This window comes from Cuculus canorus, chromosome 1 (assembly GCF_017976375.1).
Source record: "Cuculus canorus isolate bCucCan1 chromosome 1, bCucCan1.pri, whole genome shotgun sequence".
Lineage (NCBI taxonomy): Eukaryota > Metazoa > Chordata > Aves > Cuculiformes > Cuculidae > Cuculus > Cuculus canorus.
Window position 1 is genome coordinate 97373482 of NC_071401.1, and position 14244 is coordinate 97387725.

Genomic DNA, 14244 nt, shown 5'->3' on the forward strand with positions numbered 1-14244 from the left:
CAACCTTTTAGTTGCACTTTTTCTCATTTAATATGTATTCAGGCTAAGATTTTCCAAAATCACTAATGATTCTGTACACTTGAAACTCAAACCAGCAGCTTTTTAAAGCCACAGAATCAATATCAAAGCACTAAAAAATTGGTGGCTTTTTCAAAAGCCTTGGAAAAATCAGGCCTCAAGGTCTCTCCAGTTAGGTATGCAAAGGCATGCAGAACTGGCAATGCTTCAGAAAAGAGTAGCCTGTATCAATATCTGATCAGTGAGAGTTAACAGTTTTGAGATCCAGACCTCACACTAATTCAACCTGAGCACCTCAAAATTAGAAGCAGATAACAAAAGCTGAAAATAACGTTGCACTGTTTGTAAGCATTTGCTTTCCCTCTTAGTACTGTAAGGGTTCGATGTTAAATTCTGAAGTGATGCTCAGTGACTATGTTTAAACTAAATTGTCTTGATGATACTTGAAGATTATTCCATGTATGGAAAGTGGGAAGGATTTCAGTATACATGGAAGTTATCCTTTTTCTGCCTCTGTATGTAATTATGCCATAGTGCCAAAAGTCCTGTTCTGTACATTGAACTAAAGAGCTTATTCAGTTTATCACAAGTAGATACCTATAGCTGCTTTCAGCTGATACTTCCTCTAACTCATCCCAGCCTGCTTACCAACCTTCCCACTCTTCTGTTCTTTTCTGCTCTTTCCATCTATCTTCAGCATCTGGGCAAGCAGCCTGATTCCCGACTCATACCATACTCTGGCTCAAAACCCTGGTGCTAATGCATGTTCGTACTGCTGATGCCGCAGGCGAGTTAGGTCCTTTGATATCGATAGGGCTCTAGTGTAATGGTAGGGAAGATAAACTGTCGTTAATCAGGTATTAAAAGGCACTCCTTTAGCCATTCAGAGAAGTGCTGCTCAAGCTGAAATAACTAGCAGACTCGAGGAGGAGAAAGGGGTGATTTTGTTTTTCAGCATCCAGGGGGAAAAAAAGTTGTGGTTTTGCTAAATTGCTGTAATGGTTTATGCCAGAGTGGTATTGGCAATGCAGGGCAGTTTCCCTAGGGTTATCGCCTCAGCCCCGTCTGCCCACTCAGTTCCTGGCCCCATACACCATTCTTGTGCATCACCCATGCTCCTTCTTTCTAAACTTCTGGAATTCAAGCTCTGCAATATCTGTGTCTCCAAGTGTGTGAGCTGGCACTGGGCTGATCAGAGTGAGGGTGGTGGGAGCGTGGGACACAGGGCATTTGGACATCTGGTGAGGAAGAAGTCGGGCTGCATTGGGAATATTTCTTTCTCATGAGGCTCTGTTGAGGAAGAGGTCTTGACATTTAGCCCATCTCTTCACAGCTGCCTCCCTCTCTCCACCTGTGATCCCATGCCTCCCGTGTCAAATGCTGGAACGTGGAAAGATCTGACGGACAGCTGTATCTCACACAGGAACCTGACATTTTGGGAAAAAACAAAGGAAAATTCCGTGAAATTCTGTGTTCTTCTGTAAACCATGAAAGAAAGAACATTGAGAATCGCAGTTTTAAAGAAGTGATTTCTGATGAAATCCAGTCCTTCTGAATGCTTTCTATGATTAATTTATACATTAAATGAAAAATGTAGGGCAAGAAACTACTGCATTTCCTACATGCTCTGGACCAAAGTTAGTGTGGAGTAGGGGATCACAGATCATGTATGGCCATTAAGTGCTACAACCAAATCATATTTTGGCTCCAGGAGTGCATCAGTAATGATCCTAGAGCCAGGAATAATGTTTAGGTTTGGGAGGCAAAGGCAAATTTGGCAGCATTGCACGGCTGGGGCTTGTTACACTAGATGCTCTTCAAGACAGTATAAGTTTCAGAGGTCAGATTATGGCTGATGCAGGAAAGGGTCACTTGATTAATTTTGTGCCTGGAACTGTTCATTGAACAAGGGCAAGAGTTAAGGTTCATACAAGGGACTGGGAATGATTTTTCAGACTACCAAATACCAAAGGGGCAATATGTATCCCAGATAAGATTATATGATCATCTGGCAAGAATCACATAAGTATATTTTAATTTGCTGAAAATTGGGCAGCTCAGAAATTAATACTTGACTCATTCAGTACTTACATCTGTTAAATATGTAGGCACAACAGAGCAATGAACTTTGTCTGAGCTTTGATTGGACCTCCATGAATGGGGCTGGCCAAAAAACAGAGTTGGGGGAAGAAAATTGTCATAGATATAACAGAGAAAGGAAAAGACATAGGCTTTGAAGTAGACTACAGCAAGAACATGGAAGCAATCTGTCTTGGAGAGAAACTGACAATCTTCTTCATTCACCATCCTCATTAAAGCCTATGACAGCTACTCAGGCAGTGAGGGGAGAGAACAATTAAAGTTGAAATTAAAAGATTCACTAGCATCTTACAGTAATATTTTAATACTAGATATTCTATGCAATATGGTGAGATGATAGTGATCAGACTTGCAAGTCTGACAACTATGACTTATACCTGGAAGATATCAGTATGGGTGCTTTGAGCCTTTTAAAAGCTGCATTAAGCATTTTTTTTTTGTCAGTTCTATTAGTTCTAGCCTTCTTTTTCATCCCCCTCGAAAGCAAAACAACTCCCTCCTGAGAATGTTATTTACTTTCCGTATTATGTGCCACTCAATTTCTGGAATTGCAAATGTATTTGTATATCTGCATATTGTCAATTAATTTTCAAGAAAACTGTTATGGTTGAAAAAAAGGATTGCCTTCATCTAGAGTAACCCATCAATAATGTTTTATGGAAGGACTGAAGAGTCTATGCCTTTGTATAGAATTTGCTATACTGTGGTGAATTCCACATGAAACTGTATCAAAACAAGTAGCAAAATAGCTGAAGTCTATTGAGTTGAAATTTAAGTAATTCTAGAAATATCATGAATGATTAGCAGAGTTTAGAGTACGATGTAACTAGCAGTATTGAGATGTTTTTTAGCCTTGCTCTTGTAAGTTACCTTGAAAAAGTGTACCTAGCTTCAAACAGTTAATATTATCATGCTTCCTTTTTCTCCTCCAGTCTTATGTTCTCCTTTCATTTTCCCCTTTCGTGCCTTCTAATTTCATATATGTTTTAATTTACTCCACCATATGTTGTCAAAATATCACGGCATCTTTAATCGACATTAAAGCATTTCTACATCCTAAATCCTAGAATGGCTGTTAATGTTGCCCTCTTCTGGATCACTTTTTTTTTAGCAGTATTTTGTTAAAACAATAGTTTTAACCAAGACTCATGTCAGGAAAACCAGAAGAATATTAATGTTGCTTTTATTTATTGGAAAAAGAATTATTTTTTGATAGATGTGTAACTTGATTTTCATTTTCTCTTTCTGGCATAATATAACAATCTCCTTTATCTTCTATTACATTTCAGTTGTGGGTGTTTCATTAGTAGGAACAGTGGTGTTCTGCTGACGGTTGGACTGGATGATCTTGGAGGTCTTTTCCAACCTTAAGGATTCTATGATTTTTCACCAGGAAAGCCCTGATGGGGAGGCTGGGGTGCAGCACTTACTGGGCAGCAGGCTCTGTACAAGCCATAAGGCAGCTGGGGCAGAGGAAGGAGGGAAATCTCACGGGGCATGACTGGAAAATCTAGTGGAGAGTGCCTGACCCTGAGCAGGGGGTGGCTGGAAAGGCTGCCTTTGTGCGCTGTGACAGGGCAGGAGAGTTAGGTTGCTCCAGGGTGGTACAAGAAGCAGTTACTATTACAAAAAAATGGAATCATAGAATAGTTAGGGTTGGAAGCGGCCTTAAAGATCATCCAGTTCCAACCCCCCTGCCATGGACAGGGACACCTCCCACTGGATCAGGCTGCCCAAGGCCTCATCCAACCTGGCCCTGAACACCTCCAGGGATGGGGCAGCCACAGCTTCCCTGGGCAACCTGTGCCAGTGCCTCACCACTCTCACGGTGAAGAAATTCCTCTTAATGTCTACCCTAAATCTGCCCCTCTCCATTTGATACCCATTGCCCCATGTCCTATCACCACAAGCCTTTGTGAACAGTCCGTCTCCAGCTTTCCTGAAGCCCCTTCAGGCACTGAAAGGTCACTATAAGGTCTTCTTGGAGCCTTCTCTTTTCCAGGCTGAACAGCCCCAACTCTCTCAGCCTGTCCTCGTACGGGAGGTGCTCCTGCCCTCTGATCATCTCTGCAGCCTCCTCTGGACCCGTTCCAATCCCCGCTGTTCGCAGCCTTTCCCATCTCCAGTGCGGGGTCAGGCAGAGCTGGAGCCAGCTCCAAATCAGCAAGGGATTAGACTGCTGTGAAGTTCATAATAACATTAAGATCAGCCCTTGGAAAGTAATAGAATAGGCATAAGATTTCTGGGAGAACGGATCCCTGTGCCTCTGAGTGGGTAATCCACACTGTCCCAGCCCCTCTCCCTGCACACCCTGGATGCAACCCTCCCCCAACCCCGTCACAGGCCGCTGTAGCCCCGCCCCGTCCAGTCCAGCCCCGCCCCTCGCACGTGGAGCTGCTGCCCCGCCGCTTCCCGCCGCCGCTTCCGGGTGACACGCGCCATGGCGGCCGCGCCGCCCGCCGCCAAGCGGCCCCGCAGGGAGCAGAGGGAGGAGCAGGAGTTCAACGGCGCCCGGTTCAAGGCGCTGCTGCGAGACCCCGGCACCGCCGCCAAGGGTGAGGAGCCGGGCGGGGGGCGCTGAGCGGCTCCTGCCCGCAGAGCGGGGACGGCGGCGATTGTCCCCAGCGTAGGGATGTGGAGCTGTGGGAGCGGGTCCAGAGGAGGCTACAAGGGTGATCAGGGGGCTGGAGCACTTCCCATAAAAGGACAGGCTGAGAAAGTTGGGCTTGTTCAGCCTGGAGAAGAGAAGGCTCCGAGGAGATCTTCCAGTGCATGAAAGGGGCTGCAGGAAAGCTGGGGAGGTACTGTTTACAAAGGACTTTCTACATATAGTGATAGGACATAGGGCAATGGGTATAAACTGGAGAGGGGCAGATTTAGAGTAGACATAAGGAGGAATTTCTTCCCCATGAGAGTGGTGAGGCACTGGCACAGGTTGCCCAGGGAAGCTGTGGCTGCCCCATCCCTGGAGGTGTTCAAGGCCAGGTTGGATGGGGCCTTGGGCAGCCTGTTCAACGGGGAAGTGTCCCTGCCCATGGCAGTGGGGTCAGAACTGGATGGGCTTTAAGATCCCTTCCAACCCTAACCTGTGATTCTACAGCGTGCTGAGCTGGCTGCTTGAACCAGCTGAGAAACCTCACCTTTATCCAGGTTATTGGTTTTGCTTTATCTGGGAAGCAGACTATCACTGCAGAAGGTAAAGGTGATGGTTTGTGAAGTTGGTGGATGGGACTGTGCAAAGATTTTGTTTCTCTGTCCTCCCAGTGGGGCTGTGCCTTGGGCATGTGCAGCTCCTGCAGCCCCTGGGCAGCAGTGCGGTGGCAGGCAGTGTGGCACAGGCAGGCCTTGGGCTCTTCAGGTGAAACTCTTCCCTTACAGGTCTAGAGACCTTTGTGTCCATTGCTAAGACTCTACCATCACCTGAAGTATATGATGTCGTGGAGGGATACATTAAAATTTCTATGGAGTGTGCTGAGATATTCAAACTTCTGGATGGAGAGAGGAAGCCTGAAAATGAAGTAAGTTGGCCATGGGTTTTACAGCTCAATGACAGGTACCATGCAGCCCAGCTGGGAGAGGAACCCCTGAAGAAATGCTTTACAGTGTAAATAACTGGAAGATATTGCCCAGGGAGGTCGTGGATGCCCCATGCCTGGAGGTGTTCAAAGCCAGGTTGGATGGAGCCTTGAGCAGCCTGATCCAGTGGGAGGTGTGCCTACTCATGGCAGGGGGGTCAGAACTGGGTGATGTTTAAGGTCCCTTCCAACTCAAACCATTCTGTGATTCTATGATAATTTATTGTAGGGTTTGGTTTTCTTTTTTTTTTTTTTTTTCCCCCTGGAAGTTACAGTGGCAGTACACTGGTCAAGTGGGAAATGTCCTTTTCAGTGCAAACATGTTTCTGGGTTTAATGATACATACAACAGCTATTCCTGCCAAAATCAAGTGGTTGAGTTTCTTTATATGTTATCAAAAGATCATTTAAAAGATATGAGTATCAATAGAAGCAGTTAGGCAAACAGAGAAATAGTTTAGCAAAATTAATTGTTTTTAGATAATTAGACATCCACATGATACACCAGTATTTCTAGGTGGCCACTGGTAAAGTTGACCTCATTTTTCTCATCTGAGCTGGACACAATTTTTTATTAGAATATGATGAATGAACTAAAGAATTAAGAAACTCTTTTCACTCTAAATATGATGGGCAGCATTATTAAATTTTGCTTATGTCATAAAATTGGATAGGGTTCTTTTTAACCTCCACTTGTTGGTCTTATATTATATGATCATTTTTGTCTGTGTAATGATAACCTGTGTCACGTTCAGTGACACACTTTCTTCAAGATCCTTTTACTAATAGAGAGTAATACTTGTAATGAACACAGTCCTAGCACTGTGCGGATTCTGGACTCACATAGAAAGAGTTAATTGCAAGACTGGAGCAGCTCAGATGGTTTTCTTCAGCATGTTTTATTGTGTGCTTACTAGCAGTTCTCTCTTGAAACATTTGTTCATCACCTCAAGCCTTGGCGTCCAGCTTGAAAAGAGCCTTCAAGATTTATCAGTCTGTGCTGAGATTTGCACTGCAGTCTGTGTTTGCCTCTTCAGAAGCTGTTGTGCACGTGCAGATGAATCATGCATGTACATCTCAATTGACGTGTGAGGACGGACCTTTTTTTTACATTCAGTTTAGTTGTTCAGGCCTTCAGTGAGCCCTTTGCATCAGAGGTTGTCCCTCCCTACAACAGAATTTCATGAGTTTAGAGTAACTGAAAAAAAGAATTGGCTGGCTTCCTGTGATTCTCTAGTCCTTCACATAGTATCTGTTTAGGGACTTCTCAGAAAAATTCACACTCGGACCTAATCCTTTAGAAGAGGAAGGATTAATTAATTAATTTAGGATTAATTAATTAATTTGACAGAGAATTCAGAAGTTAATTTTGACTTCATATGTGGAAGCTTTCTTCTCTCCTGTGGGGGGGTTACTCTTTTTTTTAATAGTTTGCTCAGCTAATAATTTCAAGCCATAGGGTATATTGGCGGATATTAACATATTTCTATATCTTACAGATGCTATTAATCTTTCAAGCTCTAGAAGCCATTTTACTGAGGACAGCCAGTGACCTCTCCCATTTTTCTGCTGTGGGAATGAACATAGTCAAAAAGTTGATTCATTCCTACATGAGAGTGGTCTATGCTGCATTGTATTCTGAATATCACAGGTAAGTAATCTCTGTACTGTTGCAGAGAATCTCTGTCAGTGGCTCTGAATTGATCTCGAGGGGCTGTCTGCATCTTGGTACTTGTGTACAAGATGTTGCAAAATCCAGCTTGACTTATTGCTAATAATCCACCTTTATTTAATGCTACTGTTCCCCATTTTATAAAATAATTGCATGTGGAAGCTCTGATATAATACAGAATTTAATGCTCTTTGATACTTTCCTAGAGCTGTAGTGTTCATTGTTTGTGCCCATCCTGGTGAGAAGTAAAGTGGATGGTATTTTGAGTCCTATTATTTTAATGCTGCTTGGTTGTGAAGTAAAATGTACTACATGGAACAGGGAAGAACAGGCTTTCTTGTAGTTTACAGAGACTGAGCAGTCTATCTTGTGATGGCAAAAAGAGCTTCTCTTGAGTGTTTTTATTTCACTGTAGTCAGATTTCCAAGTTTATATTACAGATTTTCTTCTCTCGGACTGGCTTTTTCTCTCTAACTTTTCCTGTCTCTTAAATCTAAGGCCATTTTAGGCCAACTGAAGTGCTCCTGTGTTATCGAGACCAGTCTAAATAACAATTTCTTATGCTCTGTGTATGGAGTGAGAGAAGTGCCAAGTGCCAGGAAAATTTTAATACAAACCTGGGAGGAAGAGGAAGGAAAATGAAAAAATAGAGTCTGCAAATGACTTCTTGTAGGCCAAGGTCTTTTGGTCTTTAGACAGAATTAGAAAAGCTTTTTCTGCTTTCCAGTTCATGGTCACAGCCAGGCTTCCTGCACAACTTAGTTATTTTATTGCAACAAATGTTTTAACTGTATACAGAATCCCAAATAGGGCTGGATAGGTATGTTGCAAATAATTTTTGAAACTTTGCAAGATCTGGACTTCTTGTTGGCATTTAAAGACTACGGCTTTTGGAGGAAATCTTCTAGACATCTGCATAGGGGAGGCTGCAGATTTCTGATGGTACATGCTTTGCTTTTTCTGTGCTACCTCTTTGATGTGCGAAGTGATTTTATCATAGTGATATGTTCGTAGGGGATCTCTGCTTTAATCATACGGCTTTCTTACAGATTGTCTGTGATTGAAATATGATGGACAGATTCTAAAACGCTTAATGGGTAGTGGCTAATCAGATGATGGGGGTCTGCAGATTTGTACCTGATGGCCCTGTTGTGTTCCCGTTGAAATAACTAGCAACCCCCTGTGAATTTAGGAGTTCTTAATTCTTTGGCACTTTCTTTTATCCTGCATTACGAAGTAAATATCCAGCTTCTCATTACAGCTTAATTTTCAGGAAGAATATAAATAGGCATTCCCTTTTCCCTTCTTCTGTCTCCACTCTTTCCCAGTTGCCATTATCACTGCCTAAAATAATCTTGTTGGTTGTTTCAACTTCCATTCTGTTTTCTCAGGATCTTCTGTTTTTTCAGGCAAACTTCCCCAGTAGTCAGTAAGCAAGAATCAAAACTGAGTGTAGATCTTGGGATTTACTTTGTAACAAAACTGTGCTGCATACTTTAACTGAAGAAAACTTTTGTCATTCAGCTAAAACACAATTTTGTGTGGTGGTGTACTTTGGCCTACATTGCGCATGACCTTAACACTGTAGCTCCTAGGACCTGCTTGTGGTAGTAAAGGGAATAAGCATTTGCAGGACTGGGGGCTCTGTCCAAGAAATATGCTTTTAGAAATGGGTTGTTCACAAAGATGACCGAAGGTCTTAGCTTACAGCAGAATAACGCTTGTGTTTGGCCCAAATCTATATTGTGATTGTCATTAAAATGATTGGTTACCTGTTCAACTAAAGTTCCCATCAACTGCAGGGAGAGTTTTGTGTGACAAGGCAGACTTTCCTAACAGTTATCTTGGTTGCTTGTGTTGGGATTGACTCAGAACTGCTTCGTGCCTGAAACTCATGAAGGCTTAGGGGGATGTTGGAGTGGGATGATTTCTTTTACATGAAGAAGGTCTTTCTTTAAAATTTAATCTTATACAACCAACTATATCAAAACTGTCGTCCTGGAAATAATTTGCAGGTTTTCCTCTGCGTTTTGTTTTAGGATGAGCCGAGCGTGCCTTACCATGTTGTCAGCAATGGTGGCTCAGGGGCCAGATTCTGCAAGGGATGTGTTTAGCCATTTTGATTTCAATAATAAGTTTCTGCCTGGATTACTGAAAAAAAGATGTAAAAAGGTAAGTTAAGCTGATGCCTGCCGTGGAATGCTACACCGTGGCTCTGTCAGCTTTCTTTTGCCAAGTAATTAAAACTAAGCTGTTGCCAAAGTCTCTTTGCTGTATTTTTGTCTGCGAGTACTTACCTGTTCCTTCCTGTCCTGTGTCAGCCTGAAATGCTTCTTGATTGTTTCTAACTGGGGGCAGAACTGATCTGTGGGACAAGAGCTTCCCATCTGCTTGCGTAGGAAATACCCAGGGAGTGTTTATGAGTATCTGCAATAGTGGGAGAGATGACCTGCACCCTTGAGATATAGCTTGCTTTGTTTTCCATCCCATGCTGGCCTTTCTCATCTCAGGGTGCAGAGCTCATCAGGATGACCTTGGTTTTACACTGCTTTGTAGAATTTACTGCAAAATATCATAGTGCCTTGTCTGCTTCTAATAAGCTGTGGTGAAATATAAATGTATACTTTCAATAGTCTACCCTTTTCATGCCTAAAATGGGGTGAAAGTGATGGTAAAATTCTGAGAACTATTCAGTGATGTGTTTGGGAAGAGCTCAGTCTTTTTTAAAAAAATCTTTGTGGAAATCCTTAAGGAGGATATGCAAGCGAGTAGAAAAAGTCACTTTTTCCAGAGGCAACTTTGTTTCTTGTTCCCTCTCCTTTTGCTAAAAACAATCAAGGTTGACCTGAACCAGTGTTTTAGAACACAAATATTTATATGCTATTGCAAGTATAAGTGTACAATTAATCCAGTATTATTTTCAATGCTAATGCATTGGTTCTAGTTTTTAAAGGTGACTTGCAGAATGAATGTGTACATTTGTTGTATTTGTGCCATCTGCGCTGATAAATTAGGCTGTTTATAAATAAAGCAATCAAGTAGAAGTCAAAACCCCAAACATACAACTTTTTTGATCAAATTTCATAGTATCTGACCTTTCTGCAGAAGTTGTCTTTAGGAGTACCTCCGACACTTACATTTAAATGTTGGGATGTAGTCTTTGGCCACAAGCTTATTGGATATGCAAGTAAAGGTACAAGGAAAAAAGTTTTCAAAACCAAATTGAAGGTCTTACTCTTGGTCAGCTTTTAGTGATTATGTCACAACTGACTATCAAAAGTGCATATTTAATACACAACCAAGCCCAAAGATTGCAGCAAAACCTCATTTCTTTCTCTTTATTTCTTATAACCCATTTACGAGTCACTTCTGCCTTATGTTTAGCCTAGTCAGTATCTTCTTTGGGCCATTTTTACATGAAACTTAATTTTGTACGGTAGGCTTCAAAAAATTATAAATCATGGAGGTTCTCTTTACCAGGTAATGTAGCAGTAGGACCGAGGCTTAACACTTCTGAGCTGAAAGTGGGTAGATTTAGATTAGATATTAGGAAGAAATTCTTTACTGTGAAGGCAGTGAGGCACTGGAACAGGTTGCCCAGAGAAACTGTGGATGCCTCTTCCCTGGAAGTGTTCAAGGCCAGGCTGGATGAGGCTCTGAGCGACCTGGTCTATTGGAAGGTCCATTTCATCGCAGGGGGGTTGGAACTGGATGATCTTTAAGGTCCTTCCAACACAAACCATTCTGATTCTGTGTTGATATTTTATGATCCTTTTTGCAGGCAAAGCTTTCACAACTTCTGCTGTGTCTGAATTTGTAGTTTTATAACATATTAGCCCCCTTTTTAAGGTTTTTTTTTTTTCTTTTTTTAGTTTGTCTAAGTTGCTTGAGCTGCTGTGATAGCTGAGATGTGTATAATGTGTTGCAGCTCAAAAGTGGCAATGAGCAGCAAGAGTCTCACGAAGTCTGGTGCTCTCTGGAAGCCTGTATAGTAAGAAATTGCAGCAGCACTGCTGCCGTTACCATTCCTGAGTATTTTTATGAATTGACCAGGGTACCGAGTGGTGTAGAAGTGAGGGTATTCAGTGATGTGTGTACAAGGTTTGGCATGTAACTACTGTTAATATTTTCTTTTTCTATTGTTATTTATGGCCTGTTCTTTGAATTGAAAATGGAAAAATATAGGAACTAGGACACCTTCCTTTTTGATGTTAACTTCAGCACACTGTAACCTGCTTGATGCAAGAAGTTTTTCAGATGACTATACTGGGGACGTGTTGTGTATAAATGTATGTGTATGGCTATGTGCAGGATGTTTATAGAGCTTTTTAATTTGCCTGTTTATAGTAATTCTGAGGATAATCAATTGTTGCAGCATTAGTTTTGCAGATGTGTAGTCTGTATGCTAACAGTGCCTTTTGTCATTTTCTAGGGTGGACCTGATGTCCGTATGGCCTACATACAGTTTGCTCTCTCCTTTTTAATTGCTGGTGACAATGCAATCTTGACACAGGTGCTGGAATTAAAAGGTACTTCACAAATGCTTGCATTTTATTTTTAAGGTAGAGTTTTTTATAGGTGATAATAAATATGAGCTGATTCAAAATGTGAACCAATTAAACAGCACTTATAAGATACTAAATTAAATATTTCTCGTGTTGCTACCTGAAAAGTTTTAAACTTTAGTATTCTTGTGAGTGCCTCTTCTGCTTGAGAATAACATTTGCTATCTGCAAAAACTTTGCAAAAATAGAAAACACTTGATGACACAGATGTAAAAAAAGTTAAACATGTAACTTTGAGGTCATAGAGTCAATAAGCAGAAAAAACCCTTCATGGCCGCCAGCCTTTCTTGTAACGCAGTAATAATGGATATGTTGCATCAATTTTTTTTTTTTTATAAGTGTTAAAGACTGTGCATACTTTAGTTTCCTTTGTGTTCTTATGCTGAACAACTGTTGTGTACTCAGCTTTTTGTTAATGATTCAGGAAGCCAGTGCCGTGTCTTTTACATGCTTTATGGAGGCATTATGTGGGAGTGCAGTCCAGGAGTGTGTTACACCTGTATCCCTTAGAGAAGAGGGTCAAACTAAACTGACAAGGTGGTCCAGAAAATTGATTCTTACTTACAGTTGGTTTATACTTGATCCCTACTGAAAACAGTGTCAAACTTCTGTTGACTTTACTGATTTGAAATCTGCTGATTCTCAAGTTGTGAATTGTGACCCTTGGTAAGATTATGAAAGAATTTAGAAGGGATCTAGAAATACTGCAAAAAAACCCAAAGAAGTCATTAACTGGCAGCAGTTAGTTTGTTATGCAGCAAGGGACTGAGAACAGTCCACAGTTATTTACTTCTGTTTGTGAGATGCTTAGAGCTGCTGATTTCCTTTAATTCCTTCCAGTTTTTCAGTTCTATCAGGACAGGGAATGGCACTGCACACAGACCCAGTTAGCACAACCAGCTTTCATTCCCCTGTGAGACACTGGAGTTCTCTATAAACTGTGGTTGTCTAATTTCTGGATGCATGGGGTGGGCAAAAGGTGGTGTGTGGATTTGGAAATGTCACCTTGGAACATGTAAGAATAATTCAGTCAAACAATTGTGAGTTCTTCAATGGAAAGGATAGACGTTTACTGAAGTTTAAATACTGCGTAATACATTTAGGCCTGAAATATATTTGAAGTTGACAGGTGCTGTTGCAATAAGTGTTAATAACCAAGTTGGCAAATTAGCTAATTACGATGAGAGTAGGTTTGGCAGCATTACTTGTTCATCACTGTAGTTACAGACACATCATCTTTTTGAAATCCAATTGCAGTATTTTGGTTCATCCTTAAATATAACAGCAACATAAATAATATGACATTGAAGAGAAATGGGTATGAATTTCCTGAAGCATTTTAGTATGCATATAGCTTTCACATTTTCACTTAACATTTGAAATGTCTCCTTAGATTTCTTTCCAGATATTCTTCGCTCTGAAATAAAGGAAGACAAAGTTTCTACTATCAATCTTCTACTTTCCACACTGAGAACTAAGGTATGATATGCCCTTGAAACTGTTGTCTTCTTTTCTGTTTTCTTTGCTGCTGGAAACAGTTTTGCAGTAATTTGTCAGAAAATGTATAGCTCTAAGATATTGGCACTGTGCTGCTGCTGCTCAAAGTTTGTCAGTGTGTCCATTATGGATAATATTTCTTGGAGGTTAATAGCTTTGCCATATTACTGTTTCAGCACTGAAACTAGTTACGCTTTTCCAATGCCCCCTTTCAAAGGAAGTCATTGCAATAGCTTGTACTTGGATGCCAATTTCAGGTCACCTTTAGTGTGTAATGTCCAACCGATTCTGATTGTTTTGTGGATTGCTATTCCATCAGTGCCAAGCCTGAAGGTCAGTAGAACTGGATTTTTTTTTAGTGCTTCCAGTGACAGTAAGATTAGTGCTTCAGTTGATGTGACTCATGCCGAAATGGGGAGGTCAGCTAGGTTTTTAGTAGTTTTGTTAGCTGTGAGCTAGATAACGACGTACAATATTTTTTTCCCAGGAGAAAAAGGATTTTGTGTGGTTTTGGTATGGGGACTGTCCCAAAAAATGGTTTTCTAGGAGCTATCTGGTTGCAGCTGAAGTGTGTGTGTTATAGTTCTTGGACTAGTCTTGGCAGGGTTCTTTTGAGGCCACATCCTGTGGTCTTGGTTAGCTGGTCTTTCGAGTGACTTCATTTTAAGATGGCAAGATATACATTTGGTTAGAAGTATTTCTTGGTGGGATAGAGGAAAAGGGAAGTCTTACCATAAAAGGGAAGTCTTACCATAAAATTGTCTTCCTGAGATCAGCAAAGTTTTTATGAAGAAGAAAGGGTACGTTCCACCTGCTAT

At 41.3% G+C, this 14244-nt stretch overlaps 1 protein-coding gene across 1 annotated transcript in view; it reads left to right on the forward strand.

Annotated features, from left to right (window-relative positions):
• The first annotated feature begins 4539 nt into the window (after positions 1-4539).
• Positions 4540-14244, forward strand: part of URB1 (URB1 ribosome biogenesis homolog) — a 55465-nt gene continuing 45760 nt past the window's right edge. The window contains 6 exon segments of the mRNA XM_054079432.1: positions 4540-4673; positions 5497-5636; positions 7192-7343; positions 9404-9536; positions 11797-11893; positions 13323-13408. Coding sequence (XP_053935407.1) covers positions 4559-4673; positions 5497-5636; positions 7192-7343; positions 9404-9536; positions 11797-11893; positions 13323-13408 — 723 coding nt within the window. The 5' untranslated portion in view covers positions 4540-4558.